This window comes from Ovis aries, chromosome 16 (assembly GCF_016772045.2).
Source record: "Ovis aries strain OAR_USU_Benz2616 breed Rambouillet chromosome 16, ARS-UI_Ramb_v3.0, whole genome shotgun sequence".
Classification (NCBI taxonomy): Eukaryota; Metazoa; Chordata; class Mammalia; order Artiodactyla; family Bovidae; genus Ovis; species Ovis aries.
Genome location: NC_056069.1, coordinates 15,060,738 through 15,080,436, shown reverse-complemented (window position 1 = coordinate 15,080,436; position 19,699 = coordinate 15,060,738). Strand labels below are relative to the sequence as shown.

Sequence of the window (19,699 nt, the reverse complement as noted above, 5' to 3'; positions counted from 1 at the left end):
TCAGTGAAATCAGCCTCTGTTTACGTAGGAAAAAATAGCAAACTTTCTGTTGATAAATGTCTTATGAAAGAAACTCGCTTCTTTTCCAGCTTGTGCAAGAGTTCAACACGCAAGTGGCCCTGTACCGAGAATTGGTCATTTCCATTGGGGACGTCTCGGTCAGCTGCCCCTCTCTCCGGGCAGAAATGCACAAGACAAGAACCAAAGGCTGTGAAATGGCCCGCCAGGCACACCAAAAACTTGCTGCCATCTCGGGGTAGGAGCCTCTTGGCTTTATTTGGTAATTCATGTATATGATGTGTGAATGCTGGCACACAATGGATATTTAGAGTGATCAAAGCCTCAGAGATGATCACTGCAAATGTGAGGTTTTAACCAATTACTCTGAGATCAGGATTGTCTAGAGAGCTATGAACAAACTATAGGCCAAATTATAATCCAAAAGTTGTGTGATTTTTGTATATATATTGAATATTTGGGTCATTAAGTGTCTTTTTTTTTTTTTTTCTTTTCAAAATTAACTTTCAGTATGCTGGCCACATTTGGGAATTTGAGGCTTAAGATGTTTTTGCACCAAAGTGAAGTTAAATCATCATGCCTCAAGATTATTTTGTCATCTGCTGCTAAACATGTACTGCACAAAAATCTTTGCTAAATCCCAGATTTACTATTTATACCATGAGTCAAGTTCCTATGATACCATTTAAAATAAGATCCCTAAAATAAAGTCTTGGATATAAATTACTCTCTTCACTGTAATGTATGAAAGGGAAGTTTGAACTTCAGAAAAACTTTTTCAGGATTGGGGAAATTCACAAATTTAACTAAATTTAAGCTGCTTTTGCTCCTTTCCCCAATTATTTTTAATTCTTTTTTATCACATTTATGGATTCTCATGCCTATTTTAGGTGATAAGACAGTGAGTGAAAACTTCTCTCCTGAGACCACATTCACTTCCTCCTGATCTCTCAATAGTGGGAGAAAATTTAATTGTGGATTTTGTTAACAGTTCCTATTTCAGATAAGTACAAACAGCAAGGAAACACAGAAATCTTTATGCAGTTACATTGATTTAAGTGTGATTCAGTCTGGATTTAGCCTTTATATGTTTGTCTTTATCAGTATGATTATATCACAGTAGAAGTTCTGGTTTGACTCTTGTGCTAATGTTGTAGATCATTTTATCTTTAGTGCCATTAATATATATGGTGACAGTTATTGGTATATAAAGATTAGAAAACTGTATGTCACCTCTGTTAATAACTAGTTTACATTTGACAACTAGTTTATATGATGAAAAATGATACACTCTACTAATCTCCTTGAAGTGAGAGACATATAAAATGTTACAAACCTATTTTATTTAGTAGAAGTATTAAACATTATTGTCCTTTTCTGTTTTGTCTGTTATACTGTACTTAACAAGAAGTGAATCTGCGAGTGAATCTAGGCGTTTAAGGATTTTGGGGAGGAAATACAGCTGTGAAAAGTATCAGAGAAGAAGAGAGGAAAACAATCAGAAACACAAAAAGGAATCATGGTGGATTAAAGTCTATAAAGAAACAATGGTTCGGAAGGAAAAACAGGTTTAGAACAGAGAGTTTTATGCTCAGAGCTAAGGAACTGCATTTTTGTAAACTGTGTGTCTAACAGTTTATGATGGGTTTATATCCAGGATTCCTTTGAACTGGACCTCAAATTGAGATCATGTTCTAATCAGATAAGATGTACTGGAGAAATGAACAAGGAGGTCAGTTTAGTCTATTCTGCTACACACGTGAAATTCAGTTTCTTCTAAAGGTTTAGGAAAGAAAGAGTCTGCAGCTATTGGGTACCAGTTAAGTTTTGAGGCTTTGAGGTGAATTTTATTAACTCAGGGAATTATAGCCTTTCACTACTTGCTTACATGTTATTTGAGGAATGTTACTGGGGCAGGTTTATAAGGATTCGTGGGAAAACGGGTTGTTCTTAGAGCCTTGCAAAAGTAAGGTTAACTCTATTGAATGTTCTGATGTTGAAACATTTTCCTCCTTAAAATAATGAGATAGAGTTTAACCTTTCTGAAAAATGACAGCAAGATAATTGAGGAAAATCCCTTAAACCCATCACCATCTGGACCCCATTAATGAAGGATGTGATTCCCTTGGGTGGAATTCTGTTCCTGTTATTGCTGGTTATGCAGGCTCTCATTTCAGGCTTCCTGTGAAGGTTGGTAGGGAGGCTGAAGGATTCACTTTACAATTGGATGCAGGGGTAAGAAAAGCAATGATTCCTGGGGAATGTAGACAGAAAGACTAGATTTCTTGAGTGCCCATTGTCTGCTGGTACAATCCATTTAATTGACAGAATAATCCTCTGAGGGAAGGATTAGTATTTTTATTTGACAAATTGGTTTCAGGGAGGTTGAGCAAATTGCCCAGTCACACAACTAAAAAGTGGTACTTCAATCTGGCCCCAGGTGTGCATGCTTCTGAAAACCATGATCTTCCCTCCGTATAATGCTGCTGTTCAAAAAGATGTCAGGGAGAAAGGAATGAAGTACTAAGACGTGCTCAAGAGATGAACTTCCAAAAGAGTACGTAAAATGAAAGAAGACAGTCAGAAAATAGCACATATGATTCCGTTTAAGTGAAATGCTAAGAGAAAGCAAATCTATAAGAAACAGAAAGCAGATGAGTGGTTTCTAGGGTGGGAACAGAGAGTAAGTGCAAATGAGCTTGAGGTATCTTTGGGGGTGATGGAAATGATCCAAATTTGAATTAGGGTGATAGTTGTCAACTGTATGTTTTCTGAAAATCAATGACTTGCATACTTAGAATGAGTGAATTTTACGGTATGTAAAGGATACCTCAATAAGTGCTTTTAAAAAGGTGTGATCACTGTTACCATGATTAACACTTGCCTTTCATTGGGTTTATTCTTTTCAACATATGTAGTTTTTAGTGAGAGTGATATGAAATGGGACAAAGTAAAGCTTGGCTCTCCATGCATGCATCAAGATGCCTGCCTGATAGTGATCATCTAAGCACCAATTTGTTTCTCTGGGGAGGAATATAGTTTGGGTTAAAAGTTAAAAAAAAAAAAAAAAGAATTAAGCCACAAATGCTATATCGCTTCTACCCCTGACCAATTGAAGTCCTCAAGGAATGGTGACCACAAGAGAAGAAGATTCAGAGTGTGGTTCTCACTAGCTGGCCCTGGGTAAGCAGGCCTTCTTCACAGACACAAGGGAAACACTTTCTCAGATTGTATTTAGATCAGCAGACGTTTGGGTACAGCCTTTTCTTTCTTTACTGTGCCTTCGCCATGCTGATCTCCTCCTAGGTGCTGAAGCTAGGCGGGGCCCTGCTCGGTGTTTCTGTGTGTGTGAGTATGTGCATGCACGTATGCACAGGGGTAGCTGGCTTTCTGGGCCCTGTCTCCTGAACTTCCTTCCAAAAATGGCTTCTGAGATGCCTTTGAAGAATCCCTAGGGCTCCAAGGTACAGAGAGTACTGAGTTAGCAAAATATGCTCCCTTTATATTTGCAGAATCTGAGTTTTGGAGGATTTAAAGTGACTTTAGAAGCAACTTGGTCATACGAGTGTGTATGAGGATTTCATAGTCAGGCAGACCTGCTCTGAATACCATATTTGCTGCTCTTGATGGAATGACTTAACCCTCTGAATCTCAGTTCCCTCATTTGTAAGCTAGTTGTCATGCTTACTCCTGAGTTAGTTGAGAGGACTTAGGGAGCCAGCTGGGTGATGCCTACCCCGGCAGTGGCACTCTGCCCTTGCCAGGTTGCTCTAAGATTGCAACCCAGGCCTCATGCTCCGTGGTCTAGTGTCTGTTCCATCAACCACATCGTCTCCTGAGAGTGAAGACAGAAGAGCACGAGCTAGGAGGACCAGAGGAGACGATATCCTCTAGCAAACCCTCTAGTTCATGCTGTGGCTGGCAGGTTGGTGATTAGGAGTCCTTGTCCTATATTCTTCTATGGTGTCTATGTTGCTCTGGGTCTTCACACCACGACCTTCTGTTAGTGGCTGCTGATGAGAGTGAAAGCGAGGTTTGAGTATGCTACTATAAAAGGCAGTATAGCTGCCTTAGGAAAGAGCACTGACTCTAAATCAGATTGTATGATTAGTCACTCAGCCATGTCCGACTGTTTGCAACCCCATGGACTGTAGCCTCCCAGGCTTCTCTGTCCATGGGGGTTCTCTAGGCAAGAAGACTGGAGTGGGTTGTCATGCCCTCCTCCAGGGGATCTTCCTGACCCAGGGATCGACCCCAGGTCTCCTGACTGCAGACGGATTCTTTACCATCTGAGCCTGGATAAAATCCTGGCTTCACCACTTAACTAGGGATACATGCAAACTGATACACCAATTGCTTCACAGGGTGGTAAATGGCAGTCGGGTGTGGTGGCTAAGTACATAGACTTTGGAGCGAGACTGCCATTGTTCAAATCTCAGCCTTACTACTCACAAATACTGTGACCTTGGGCAAAGATATTGTCTCTCTGCCTCAATTTCTTAATCAGCAAAATAGGGCTGATGAATAATGGGACCAAATCATACAGTATTCTGAGAACTGAGTAAAGTAACATACATCAAACACTTAGAAGACTGCCTGGCATCCAGCAAATGCTAGTATTAAGTTCATATTAGTGTTGCTGTAATTATTAACAAAACATTTAAAATTGAGGTAGTCAGATACATTTATATAAATATATATATATATATATATATATATATATATCCCTCAAATAGTTTTCAAATAAATATTTCAGCTGGAATAAATTTTTGTTTACCTAGGCTTCTTACTTTATGTTCTGAAAAACTTTCTAGGGGGAAATTTCCCAGATGGTTATCGAAAGACCTCTTCTTTAATATGTTAAAAACACTATGGAGAGGTGAAAGTTCAGAAGTAGTTAGGTTTAAGATTATTTTCTTCATATAAATCAACCTAGATCCTTCATAAATCATAATAGTTACAAAATCTTTTAGCCTAACTCTGGTATAAGCTGTGTGACACTGGATGAGACTGTTAAATTCTCTGTACACCTCAAAAATGGAATTGAATGATTTCTGAGTCTCTGGCTTTATCATTCTAGTGTTCTATGTTAATTCATGAAGAATCACATAGACTTTCTTTACAGAACTGAGCTATTAAAAAAAAAAAAGCACATGCCAGAAGTTTGATGATTGAATTCCAGAAATAATGTTAGGATGTGAACACACTGTGATCACAAGAAGAATCTAAATCTCCTAATGGCTTCTGGGAACAATATAATGGCTATCCTAGGGGTCCATATTCACAGATTTTAGGGTTTTCCCTTCAGCGATTATTTTCCTGACCAGCCAGGCCTATGTTTTTCTCCTTGTATCTCTCCTTGTGTCTTTTCTACTTCTTTTGGTCTGTTTTAGTTGTGTTTGATTCTTGTTTGACCTTCCTGCTGTTTTTTTCCAGTGTCCCGGTGGGTCCATTTCCTGTCTTGTTTGCTAGGATACTGAGATAGGAGAGGGAGAATCCACACTGCAGCTTAGTCAGTGTGCTTCCTTTCAGCACTTTGCCTGAGGGTGCAGCAATTACGTGGGGTGATGGAGAGCGGAAGGAGTGTTTGGTGAGAAAGCAGAAGGGGTGTTTGGTGACTATGGAGGCAGCTCACTCAGCTTTCTTTGATCCGCATTATAGAGGAGCCCTGGGGTGAAGCCTAGTTTGTAGCCATGCCAGGTCACCCACACTGTCCTTTATGTTTTCTTCCTATTACCAATGCTGGGGTTTTAAATTTTTAACTCTCACCTGTCAGTGAAACGTGAGTTATATCTGCACCAAAAGAACATGCTATCCATCTAAGATAATGACAATTCAGTGTTAGTTTTCTAGGACTATAGTAACAAAGTACCACAACCTGAGTAGCTTAAACTATGAAAAGTTCTTTTTTCACAGGACTGGAGGCCCAAGATCAAGGCAAGGCTAGTGCCCTGTGAAGACTGTTTCTTTATCTAGCTTCTAGTGATTTGCTGGCAATCTTTGGTGTTTCTTGGCTTGTTGAAATATCTCTGCCTCCGACTCCACACGATCTTCTCTGTGTTTATGTACGTGTGTCCAGATTTTCCTGTTTATAAGACATCAGTAATACTGAATTTGGGGCCCACTCTACTATACTCGTATGACCTCAAGCTAACTTTACTAATTGCACCTGCACCAACATATTTCCAAATAAGGTCACATTCTGAGATCCAGGGTGTCAGGATTTCAACATATGAATTTGGGAGGAGGGGTGTGGACCCAGAAGGGTAATTCAACCCACAGCAAATTTCCTTCCCCCGTCTGCAGTAGAATACATACTTTGGGTTGTTTTGCCTGGTGGGGATGGAGTTTTGGCCCAACACTATCTGCAAAGATAGTGGAGGACAGAGGAACCCGGTGTGCTGCAGTCCATGGGGTCGCAGAGTCGGATCCAACTTAGTGACTGAACGACAGCAATCTGCATACTTTCTCAACACTTTTGCACTTCCCAGCACCCAGTGTTTTATCATTTGCAACACTGCAGCTCATATTGGGGTGCAATTTGTGACCATGAAATAGGATACTTTTTGTATGAAATGGATGTATGTGTTCACAAAGAATTCCCAGTATGGTTAGCACTTTGCTCTAACTAATTCAATTACTGATGTCTGAAGGTGGAGCAAAATCAACTGTAGAAAAGAAAGAATATTAGGGGGAAGTAGTAATTAATACATCAGATATTAGGCACCTGACAGTCCACATGTAGGACACTCACTTTCTCGGATCTGCATGGCTGGGAGTAGGTGGTGGTCCTCAGTGGTACTGATACTGTACTCAGGAGCAAGTGCCAAAGGACTGACTCACACCCAATTAAAGAAGAGTGTTATTCTTACTAACCAAACCAAGTGCGATAGGGAATCTAGACACGTGTCTCCCATGGCCTATTGAGGTTTAGCCTTTTTATTTTTGTAATAAGTAAAAGTAAAGGTAAAGGTAAAAGTCAGATCTAATGCCTTTTACCTTGTTAAAGCTTTCTAATAGATGTTTCAATTTAGAGAGAAAATTAAATCTAAAACAAACTTTAGGAAAACTCCTCATCACTTTATTATTTATTCTGTGAAGTACAAGAGAGCAAGGCTGTGTTTAATTCATGCTTATACCGGGTGCCAAGCTCATGAGAAAATGTGTACCTTGTTTGTTCCTCAAGTTTACTTGATAGTTTTAAATCTATTCTTAAAAGACATTGTGTCATATACTTCAATTTAAAAATTAACTAAACTTAAATAAGAGGGAAAAAATTGTGTCTTGATACAGACTTTAGAAAAAAATGAGCAAATACATTAGCTTACATTTTATATTTCTATTATATTTGACTTTATTTTTTCTGGTTTATAACTATAAAACCAATATGTTGGTTTTTAAATGAGAGGACTGGAAGCACACACTGAAGATCAATTTCTGAGGCATAGATGTTCATTCTTATAAGAAATTAGTGGGCACTGTGTATTTTAGAATTACTCAGAAGGTAATCATGTTTCAGGTTATTTGATAAATATCATCCTAACATCTATTTGGTGACTTTATGTTGAGTAGTTAAACAACCATTTTCTACTGAGATTATTTTTTAAAAACCATGTTTTAAACACTTAGCCCTTGACAGTTTAGATGCGTCTCATCCAAAAAGATACCTATATAAAGCAAACTCCGGAGCAGTAACTAAACCACCTCACAGTTCTTTTATTTCCTCTGCTCTAGAAGACATGACTAATACACATACTGACATGAATCAACCACAGGTGTACATGATAGTATACATGTTACAATGCCATTCTTCCAAATCATCCCACCCTCTCCCTCTCCCTCTGAGTCCAAAAGTCCATTATACACATCTGTGGAAGACATGACTTAAAAAAAAAAAGTGAAAACTTCCTGAAAAACCTTTAATTGCTTGTCTATATACATATATACACATATGTATATTGCCTGTTCATACACATATTATATATACTTATAAATAAATACTAAAATGTCTGAAATAGATTCCTGTTAGAAAATGTGTCTAAGCCTTTAAAAAGAAATGCTGCTTTAGCAAATAATGTTTCCAATCCAATGGAAAACTCTAGTTACAATAGGTTAACAAAAATCAACTTAACATTTGCAGGTGTAGATAAATAGTAAGCTAACAATCTACAGCTGTTTAACTGAGTTTGAGCCAAAGTGTGTGTGTTGGAGGTGGGGGGATGCGTTAACCCAGAAGGCATCAAACCCCTAGCATATTCTTCAGTTACTAAAAATAAGTATCTCAAAGTCTCCCACGGTCTTATTCTGTCAGATACTAAGTCCTGTGCTGTTCTATCTTTTCCAACATCTGTTGTATCTCTTTTTCACCCCATTTCTGTGGCCACCCGCTTAGTTCAGAGTCAAGTCCCCTCAGGCCATCAACTATTCCAGTTGGTCTCCTCACCATTAGTCTCTCACCTCTTCCTTTCAGTCTCTCACTAGATCCAGACTAATCCTGCTAAAACTCTCCTCTGATCTTGTCACTTCTTTGCTTTAAAACTTTCAAAGATGCTCCATTGCCTAAAGCAGTGTTTCTTTAAATGGGAGTCATGCATTAACCTGTCTCAGAATCATGTGGGGTGCCCTCGGACTGACATGAACCAAAGTTCTAGGGAACAAGGCCTGGAAATCCAACTTTTTTAACAAGCACCACCCCACCCCAGAGGAGATTCTTGAACATGCTGAAAATAAGGCCTGTCAGCCTGAAGCGGTGATTCTCAACCTGGGCTGCGCACTGTAGTCACCTGGGAAGCTTTAAAAAATTGCTGATGCTTGAATTCCATCCCTAGAGTTTCTGATTTAGATGATCTGGGAGGCAGCCTAGGCACTGGGATATTTTTTAAAGCTCGCTATGTGAGCATTTGTATAAAAATGGATTACATTTGGTTATACTGAACACAAAAATTCAAAGTAGCAGTTGCTTAAAGACACCAGGGTTTATTCTGCCGCAGAAAAGAAGCCCTAGAATGGCCAGTTTGGAACTGGTATGCTGGCTCACAGGTGAGCATTTCTGCTGCCTGTTGTTCGTGCTTCCATCAGTTTCACTTTATGCTGTGAGATTGCAACCGGAGCTCCAGCCATGAGTCCCAGTTCCAGACCAGAAGAAGGGTGGAAGGCGAGAGGCCACTTCCCAGCTGGGTCCTCTCTTTTTCAGCAGACCCAAACGGAACTTCCTCCAGAGCTGCATCATGTGGCCACAACTCACTGTGAGGGAGACAAGGAAAAAGTATTCTCTTATCCCTGCCGCCTTAAATAAAAGAAGGACCTTAACTCTAAGGCAAAGAGAGAGCGCAAATATGGGGAAACAACACATGACCTTTGTCCCCAGTCTGTATTCCTGGACTTAACTTTTACCATTTAACTGGTACATACTTTGCTTACTCAGACTAGTCTGCTTTTCAGTCCTTAAGGGTGTGTAGCGGGATGGCCCCATTCTATCAAGTCTACATCTATGGTTTCTAGATGAAAAATCCCATTCCATCTATTAAAAGAAATAATTTACTCTCCTAAATGTCAAGGTCTTGCTTGCAGTCTCATTGTCTGCCATGCTCCTTGCACAGAAATTCAGAGTGGATTAGAGGGTCCCAAAGTGAATCAGAATATTTTTTTCTGCCTTTAAATGGACCCATGAAAAAGATTAAAGGTTCAGGAACCACTTGGGAGGATAGGAAGTTAGGCAAGGTGCCTTTGAAAGGGTTTGAGTATAATTTTCACACAGCAGGATGTGAAATAGAATAAGGCCTACAAGGAGGATAAGTAGTGACATTCAAGAAATCAATTTTTAAAAATCTACCAGAAATGGAGGGGGTTTAAAAAAAAATAGATCTAAATTTTATTTTTTTAATGTATTCTTAATTGGAGGATCATTGCTTTACAATATTGTATTAGTTTCTGCTATACAAAAACATGAATCAGCTGTAAGTATACATATATCCTCTCCCTCTTGAGCCTCCCCCACCCCCAAGACAGCATTCTAGGTCAACACAGAGCACTGGGCTGAGTTCCCTGCGCTATACAGCTGCTTCTCACAAGCTGTTTTACACATGGTACACATGGTAGTGTATATATGTCAGTGCTACTGTCTCAATTCATCCTACTTTCTAAACTTTATTTTAAATCAAAGAAAAAAATTCCATCACTGAGCAAAAATCTGATGAGCTATATTAGGAATAAAAGGTAGGGAGGCAGGGTTTTCTGGATATGGGTATAAGCTTCAAGATGATCTATGATCAACATTGTGAGTTCATTAAGAGAGACTGAACTTGAAACTCATTATCTCATGTAAATGGTGTTATATACAGCAGTCGGGACATAAATGGTATTTAACCCATAATTTCCTAAACTGTAAACCTATTCAACACATGTGACAGTATCTTTGGTGAGGAAACATATTCATTTCCAACTCTGGAAGTCATCTTCCTTTCTGGAGACCTATTCATAGAGCATCCATATGCCACGTGCTTTTCTAGGTGCCAGAAACACAGCAGTTCTGAAAAAATAGAGAAGGTCCCTGCATTCATGGTAGGGATGATCAAGAAGAGCTATAGTCTAAAATTTTGCGTCCCCACAAAATTTATTATGTTGAAATTCTGATGCCCAGTGTGATGACACTGGTAGGTGGGTCCTTGAAAGGTACTGAAGCCATCGGATGGAGCCGTCATGTATGGGATTAGTGTGCTAATAAAGAAGGCTCCAGAAATATCCCTCACCCCTTCCACCAGTGAGAACACACAGAGAGGGCACTGGCTGTGAGCCAGGAAGAAGGCTCTCACCAAACAGGACCTTTTTGTGCCTTGATCTCATATTTCCCATCTCCAAAACTGTGAGCCAGGAAGAAGGCTCACACCAAACAAGACCTTTTTGTGCCTTGATCTCATATTTCCCATCTCCAAAACTCCAATACAGAAATGTATTTCACAGTGAAATGGCAGCCCACTCCAGTACTCTGGCCTGGAAAATCCCATGGACGGAGGAGCCTGGTGGGCTGCAGCCCATGGGGTCGCTAAGAGTTGGATAGGACTGAGCGACTTCACTTTCTTCCTTTGTTTCTAAGCCACCCAGTCTGTGGTATTTTGTTATAGCAGCCTGAATGGACAAAAACAAAAGGAAACAAGGAAAGGAGAGAGCATTTCAGAGAGTGATAAAAGCAGTGGAAAAAACAAAATAGGATGATATTATTAAAGAATGATGGATGTGGTGACGTCTGAGAAGGTGGCATTCTAACTTGATATCTGACTTTGAGGAGTCGTGTGATGAGCTAAGAGAAAAACATTTCAGGCAGAAGGAATAGCAAGTTTAAAGGTTCTAAAATGAACCGACCTTGGCATGTCTGAGGGAAAGAAAGACTAGATGATCAGTTTGGAATTGACTTCAGCTGCAAGTAACATAGGCTGAATTTCAGTGACTTTCATAGATACAGGTTTATTTTCTTGCATCATTATAAACCCAGTGATAGGGGATAGCACACATTGGTTCATGATTTAAAGGTATCAGGCCTGAGATTTCTATAATCTGGCCTTTTCCTCTAAGTGCCAAGATTGGTGCTTCAGCTCCAGAAATTCTCTCCATGCTTCCAAGTAGCAAGGACAGAGAGCAAAAGGCAAAGACATAGACAATTGTGTCTCTGTTAAAAGAGCTTTTTCAGGGGACTTCCCTGGTGGTCCAGTGGCTAAGACTCTGCACTCCCAATGCAGGGGGTCCGGGTTCAATCCCAGGTCAAGGAGCTAGATCCCACCTGCTGCAACTAAGAGTTCACAAACCACAACTAAACATTCCACTAGCCGAAACTAAAGAAAAAGAAAAAGATTCTACATGCTGCAACTAAAGATCCCACGTGCCCAGCACAGCCAAATAAATAATTAATTAAAAATAAATAAATAAATGGCAAGCTTTGTCAAAAGTCTCACATAACTACTTCCATGAACATCCTGTTGGCCAGGAATAAATCTTATGACTCTCATGCTGTGACCTATATACATCTCTGTCCATATTAGCTGTCTAGTGAGGATGTTTCCCAATCTGTAAGCCAAAGTGATGCTTCCTGAGGCCCAGGATAGGGGAACTTTAGCAAGACTAGGGAGACAGGAGGAAGGGTAGGGCGCTTGGATGTGAGAAGTGAGGAAAGGGGTGTTGCAGGGGGAGAAAGTAGTGGGAGGAGATCCCCTAGCATCTACCCCTCCTTCCTGCCCATTTCCTTCTTGGCTTATTAGTCCTTCCATTTCTTCCTTAAATATTGAACACCTACTATGGGCTGGCCACTGTTCAAGGCTCTGGAGGTAAGAAAAGAAATACAACACATTCCCTGCCCTTCAGGGAGCTTATTGCCTAGCATCTGTGTAAACAAGCAGACATGTAAACAAATCATTGCAAAACAGTGGGAGTACTGCTATAATAGAAATGTGTAGATAGTAGGAGAGGCACAAAGGAGGTGGCAGTCAGCTCAGCTTGGGTGGGGTAGCCAGGGAAGACTACTTCATTAAGGGCGGGATGTCACCGGGACAGAGCTTTGGGTGCAAGGAGTAAAGCCCTTCCTCTTTCGTGTGTCTTTGAGGTTTCTGCTGTGAGTAAACTTGAAAAGACACCGTTTGTGTGTCTTGAACCAAGGAGAAACAGAAATAGGAGTTTCACTGTGCTGAGAACCAACTGTGTGCTGTACCCCTTTGCCTGTGTTATTTCATGATTAAATGAGTTCATCTGAAATAATATTTACTTAGAACCCAGTGAGATAATATCTTAAAGGGAGCTATTTTGGCCCAAGAAATGCTTGTACCCATGAGTAGCAGAGACCAGCCTAATCATAGAGCCTACTGTGAACTAGGTAGGTGGGAGCTGGGATTCTTTCACAAATTCAAGCATGTCAGAACAGTGGTCCTGGTGACTCTTGTGGTTCAAGTGACTTGACCCTGGTGGGTCCAAGATCGTGGTCCCATTCATAGCCAATAAGACTCCAAGGCTGACTCTTGAGACTAGACCAGCAGTCCCCAACATTTTTGGCACCAGGGATCTGTTCTGTGGAAGGTGATTTTTTCATGGACCCTGGTGGTCAGGGGGAAGGATAGTTTCTGGATGGTTCTCATAAGGAGTTTACAATCTAGACCCCCGACATGCACGGTTCACAGTAGGGTTTGAATTCCTATAAGAAACCTAATGCTGCCACTGATCTAAAAGGAGGCAGAGCTCAGGGGTGATGCGAGTGACGGGGAGTAGCTGTAAATACCGATGAAGCTTCACTTGCTCACCCACCACTCACCTGCTGTGCAGCCTGGTTCCTAACATAGGAGTGGGGGACCCCTGTACTAGAGCTTCCACACTTCATCTGGAAGCTCCCCAGAGCACCCATAATGCTAAATATTTTTAGAATTTCCTTTTGGTAGTACATTTAGTTCAACAAGTTAAGGTATTTGGTCAAGATTTTGGGCGGGGTTGGAGTTTGAACATAGGTCTTTATAGTGCCTGAGTCTTTATTTTGACACTACATGGGGCTGTTTTGTTTCCCCAGGCAGCCCCTTTCTTTCTCCGAGTGGCCCCAGGATTGGCTGACCTTGCCTTCCTTCCCTTCCACTGTTATAAAGTGTTATTTCCACTTAGAATCTCTCTGCTTCCCTGGACTCACTTCAGCACAAGGACCTCTTCAGCCAGCACACAGCTGACTTGAGGGTTTTTAAGGTTTCCTCAGCTAGTAAGAGAAGAAAACAGGCAGGCAGGGAAAAAATAACAAAATTATGGCCTTGCTGAAGCCGCCAGTGGAATGTGAATGGATCTCAGCTCTGCATTCTCCAGGCCTCAGCATTTCTCTCTGGGCTCCAAATTTTTCAGACTTCCTCTCTCCGTACTGGGTCTACCTCAAATTGCTCCATCTTTGGGCACCCCTTTTCTCGTCTGTTTCCCTACTCAAGTCCTAGAAATATTGGACCAGGTCGAGGCAGGCTGAATTCTGAATTTCAAGAAACCACCTACTTCTCCGCAGAGCACACTGGAGGAGGGGACGCTCTAATATCGCAGTGACACAGGCCGCACAGCTCCACGCCAGCACCTGAGTGAGCACAGGAGTGGGAAGAGAACTGCAGATAAGGGCGGGGAGTGGTGCCCACTCAGCCCTTTGGAGGAGAGGCGCAAGAAAGAGCTTCCCACTGGGTGATGGATGATAGGACCACTCAGGAAAGTAACATGGAGGCTGGCCAAAAAGATGGGAAGGACTCATAGATGACAAGAATGGGCAGAAATTACCAGACCAGTCTCAAAACATCACTTCTTAAAATACCCAAATCCTTTGTCAATAAACCCAAAAGAGCTCCTGCTTTCCCCACAAATGAAGTTTAAAATAGGAATACCCAGTAATTATCTAAATCGGCCCCTTAATGGGATTTCCAGATTTCCACCAGACTGATAACTTCTTAGAGCTTCAGGTTCTAAATTTTAGGCCCTGTTATTCCCTTACTGGGTCTCATTTTGAAGCATCAAATTTGGCTTGGAAGTTTTCTCCCTTTTTGTATGCAGACAGACCTCATTTTGGTATACTTTACAGATACTGCATTTTTTAAAGAAATTCATGATTTGTGTCAAGCCTGCATGAACAAGTCCATGGCTTGGAATTCTTATTTCCGTTCTTGCCATCCACTCCCTGAGCTCAGGAATTATGTGAAACTGATAGTTTTTTCCTCTCTCAGGTATTCATTATCAGTAAATAGACAATTTCTGATTTTTTAATCTTCAATATCATATTCCTGTTATTCCATTACTATGAAAATTCCTACTTGTCTTAGAATCAAAGAGTGAATGATTCCCCCTCACCCTCACCAAAATATTTCTGATGTAGGAAACATTTAGGTAGAAAACAGATTAATTCCTAAAATTACCTCTGGTATATAATCATGTATAATTCATGTTTCTTAAGTCACACATTTCAAACATTTGGGGGTTTAGTCATTATTTCTGTTCGGGGGGGGGCTGGGTATTTGAAAAAAAAACCCACTGTTGTAAGAAGAAAATGTGGTAAGAAGTGAGTTTTGGGGAAGTGAGTCAAGGATAAGTCATCTTGAGACTCATGTTCTTGTTCTTACTAGCACTTTTATAAAAATCTATTTGTTTTGGTTTTGTGATGGTCCTCATTTGGGTCCTGCTCAAAAACAGGAAGACCACATCTGAGGACCACAACTGAGTGTTCATTTCTGCAGGCACCAGATGAGGCAAATGGTGGTAATGGTCAGGATCTTTCTGTGGTTGTGATTTGGGGATGTGTAGCTTGGATGAGCACAAATATGCTCACAGTGGAAGAGAGAAACACTCACCCTACTGAGAAGTGAGTGCCAGATCTCTCCCTAGTGTGGGGCACATTAGGATTCTCCAGAAAACCAGAAACAATCAGGTGTGGGGCTGGGGTGGGGGTGGGAGGTAATATAAAATGAGAAATTGGCTCACACAATTATGGAGGCAGAGCAGTCCCACAGTTTTCCATCTGCAAGCTGGAGACCCAGGAAAGTGGTGGTCTAATCCACTCAGAGTCCAAAGACCCGAGAAGCAGGGGAACCAATGATGTGAGTCCTAGTCTGAGGGCAGGAGGGGACTAATGTTCTAGCTCAGCATTCAGACAGACAGAGAATTCGACCTTCTTTCACCGCTTTGTTCTGTTTGGACCCTCAGGCGGTTGAATGGTGCCCACCCACTCCTGCTTTACTCTGTGCCAATGCAAATGCTAATCTCTTCCAGAAACAGGGTTTCACCACATGCCTGGGCATCCTGTGGTCGAGTCCAGTTGACACGTAAAGGTCAGCATTATACTGGGTCAGCTGCCTTCACCACAGCAGAGGGCTGAAAGCCCCAGAATTCATAATTCTCCAAGAGAAGCTGTGGGCGGATCACCTGTGGACGTCTGAGGAGACTTCTCTCTGTGCACAGTCAGAGGGGCGAGTTGAGGTAGTCCCTATCCATCAGCACGTGGTCAGGATCAGGACCCAGCCACCCCTCACCTCAGAGTCACTACATGGAGGATGACAGGGTTTAAAGGAGATGGCTGTATCTTCCAAGCTGGGTGACTTTCATGAACGTTTTTTGCCATAAACCTTGTTTTCTTACTATCTGAAGTTTGAGCTCAAATGGCTGCATCTGTTTGCGTACTGTACCATCATTGAATAACGAGGAAACTGCTCAGATTATTTTAGGCCACAGCATGCACCATAATGCAAAATCACTCAGCAAATGTTCCCTCCAGAAAACAAGCCCTCTCAACTGTTTTTATATTCATGGATTCAATCTTTTTGTTTTCTGAGGATGAAATATGTTTTAAGCTACCAAGTCTGTTCAGAGTAGCTTTGAATGATTCTCAAAATTTTCCTATTAGGTTATTGTACAGGCACCATCGTGGATCTGATGTGAAAATGTGAAACAAGTTAAAATGTCTGCTTAGGTGTAATCTTTCCGAAAGACAAGTCATCCCAGTTCACTTGGGGAAAGTCTTGCTTTTCATGCTTCACCGTTATAAAGACAATCTCCAACTTCAGAGAAAGAAAGTCTGTGGGATGTGAGGGGGAAAGAGGCAAGAAAGGAGAATGATTCAGCTGGAAAAGAGGAAAGAAAATGAGGAAGGAGGAAGTAATTAGTTCTTTGGGAGCTGTGCTGATTAAGGAGCTGGCACTGCCAAGGGATAAAAGGATGAAGCTGAAGGGAAAAGAAAAGGGAACATGCAGTTGTAAGGTTGGAGGCAGTTGTGCAAATCAACTCTCCAAACTCAGATCCATCAGGGACCAGGAGGCGATGTGAAAAAGTAAAGTGGTGGGGGAAGGGGGAGGGGGCTGCTGGACTGTCCACACCTGTGGGTCTAAGGCAGGCTGCCACCAGGCTCCACTGATAACTGATTCCCATGCAGAAAGGTATTTGTGGCTTTTTAAAAAGAGAATCCATGAATTCATGTTTGTGTGTGAGCTATCACAATTTTTAAATGTTGGCGAACAGAAAAGTCTGCTGAGTGAAAGTGGCCCTCAGCCATTAGTGGCTACCTCTGTTAATTATCACCTGCTTGCTTGCTCAGAATATTTACAGAAGGTTGGATATGAACAATTAGAGAGATGCCAGGATGTGTGACCATTTTGTATTTGTGTTAGTAACTGTATCACCTTCTTAACTTCTTTGTTGCTTTCTGTCTGGAGTATTAAAACTCACTAATATCTGTCACCTCATTAAACAAAATGAAACGTAAAAAAACCCTAGCAAATATAGGAAGAACAGAGATGTATATTTTGGCCTTGAATTGTTAGTTAATGAAGGTCAAACATATTTAATTAGCCTTAGGAATATGTTAAACATTTTTAGAATTCAACCTAAGGAAAGAAATTATAATATTTGTACATGTATCCTGAAGTCAAATTGCCTGAAAGATGCTCTCTTTTGCCAAGACAATTATTTACATTATCATCTAGCTCACACCATTACTCTTTTGTATCAAACAGGAGCCATTGATCTTATTAGGATCAAGATCAAGACAAATAGCCTGTCAGATATCTAGCAGACTCTGAGTTCCACATGAAAGCTAAATATAGGACATACATATTTTACTTTAGCTAAATGAGATCCTAAGGGGGGGGTGGGGGAAATACTCTCTTAACCTGATTTCCTATTACTTATATGATTTAGTAGCTATTCGGATTTAACTGAAAAAGGATGCCATATACAAATACAGACAAATGTCAGCTTGCACGAAAGAGTCAAGGCCATTCTTAGACAGCTATTCCTGAATTCCTAGCAAAGGGTGTAATTCTCTGATCAGTTTCTCTGCTTAAGAGTGTGGAACCTACATCAGGTATTTTCTTTTACTCAACATGTCCCTTCCAGACTTAAGATTTAAGGTAGCCTCAGTAGATCATCCATGCTTCTCTTGCCCTTCCCCCTACCCATCCCTCCCCTCCTTCAAGCAATTGGAAGAACAGCTAGTGGGACTTCCCAAGTAGTCTTATGAAGACAGTTCCCCTCTCTACCATTGCAGGGGTTCTTTGGGCCTCTGCCTTTAGAGCTAAAGTGGGTGCTGTCTAACATTCCTTGATTTCGTGGAGCTCTAGTGGCCCCTGAGAGGTGCACTCATCCTTCACTGAATAAATAGAAGCCCTGTCAGTATGGATATCTGCTGCTTTGCAGGATGCAAAGTGCTGCCACAAATATTAAGTCACTTAATCCTTTTTATACCTTTGTGAGCTGGAAATATTATCCCTGTTTTATACATAAGGAAATTAAAGCTCTGAGAGGTGAAGTGACTGATCTTTGACCACACAGCCTGTGAGTGCCAGGGGCAAATTGAGAAGCCGGGTCTTCTGCCTTCTAGTCCCTGATCCTGTCCACCACCCCCAGGTACCACTCCCCAGTCATCCTGTTGTTTGTCTCTAAGGAATTTCTGGATAACCAGACCTGAGACCAGGCAGATTCCTTTCTCTTATAAACGGACATGCATGTGCTCCATTTGGATGTCCTCCGTTCCTTTCAGTTGGTGTTCTGATGTATTAAACAGATCTGAGGAACCCACATCATAGCCAGGACAGCGGGGAGGCCCCAGGAACAATCTACCACAATAAAGAAGGAATCCGGCACTTTTCTGTAATTTCTAAGAGTAGTATTCTATGTATAGCGTGCTCCCTGAACACTTTCCCTCCCAGGCCTTGGGATAGAACCTGTGGCTGTGAACCGAAAGCTAAATCAGTAAATGCTAGAGCTGTGCAGCTCAACTGACTTTGCTTCCAGGTGTTTCTTCGAATCAACATGAGACATAGTGAGCAGTCTTTTCCTAACTTTTCAGTCTCTGACCTGGAGGAGGGAGGTGAGCTTCACTTTCCCCAGCCTCAGGTTACAGTCAGTTTCCAACTCCACTGCCACCAGGAAGAGGCAATGGCAGTGGTGTCCAGTTCTCATTCAGTTGGCACCTGTATGGGACAGTTGGGACCTGGGGCAGCAAAGTCTCAGGCCAGCTTACTATGCGAATGAATAGCTTTAATGGTGCTGTTTAAACACTCTACCAGTAGTTTCCAGAAATACCACCCCAGAGTTTCTGGAGATGCCGGGGGATGCAACCAGACAAGGCAGGTGAAGGAATCAGAGCCTTTGTGATCTTGGGGCCAATGCTAAAGGGCCTTGTAGCTCTGAGTACACGTGGTAAAAAGCCAAAGACACTCAGATTTCCCTCCAGCTGCAGCTGCTCATTTGCCTTTCCCCTGTACTGGCTCTAAAACAAACATTCAAAGCTCTCTAAAATCTGAGCAGTGATAAGAGTATGCACTGGTCGTTCAGCTCTCAAGACCAAATATCCCATGAAAATTGACTAAGAAGTCACCAGAGTAACACTCGAGTGCTATTAGCTCAAGAAAGAATAATTAATCGTAGGAGTGTTCATGTTCCCCCTTTAACGGGCAGGAGTGAGTGCCGAGAGGATTCCAGGACACCTGACTGTGTGCTCTTGATTCCAGAAACCCATGGTGCTGAGCAGGGGATCAGACTCTGCTGCACGTTAGACTTCCTAGAGGAGTTTCAAAAATACCGATAGCTGGATTCCACACCCCAGATTGATTACATCAGAATGTCTGGAGGTGAAGCCCAAGCATAATATTTTTAAATTTTTCTGCAGGGTTGAGAACCTCTGATATAGAGGAATGAGGGCCATACTGGTAAT

The 19,699-nt window shown here is 41.5% G+C and overlaps 1 protein-coding gene and 1 non-coding gene across 2 annotated transcripts in view; both read left to right on the top strand.

Annotated features, from left to right (window-relative positions):
* The window catches only part of RGS7BP (regulator of G protein signaling 7 binding protein), a 108,727-nt gene that overhangs the window by 1,615 nt on the left and 87,413 nt on the right, over positions 1–19,699 (top strand). The window contains exon 2 of the mRNA XM_004016942.6: positions 90–256. Within this exon, the coding sequence (XP_004016991.1) occupies positions 90–256 (167 nt within the window). The remainder of the gene's footprint in view (positions 1–89; positions 257–19,699) is intronic.
* TRNAG-CCC (transfer RNA glycine (anticodon CCC)) lies at positions 11,708–11,780 on the top strand. Its single transcript has one exon. It is a non-coding gene; the product is annotated as a tRNA-Gly (tRNA).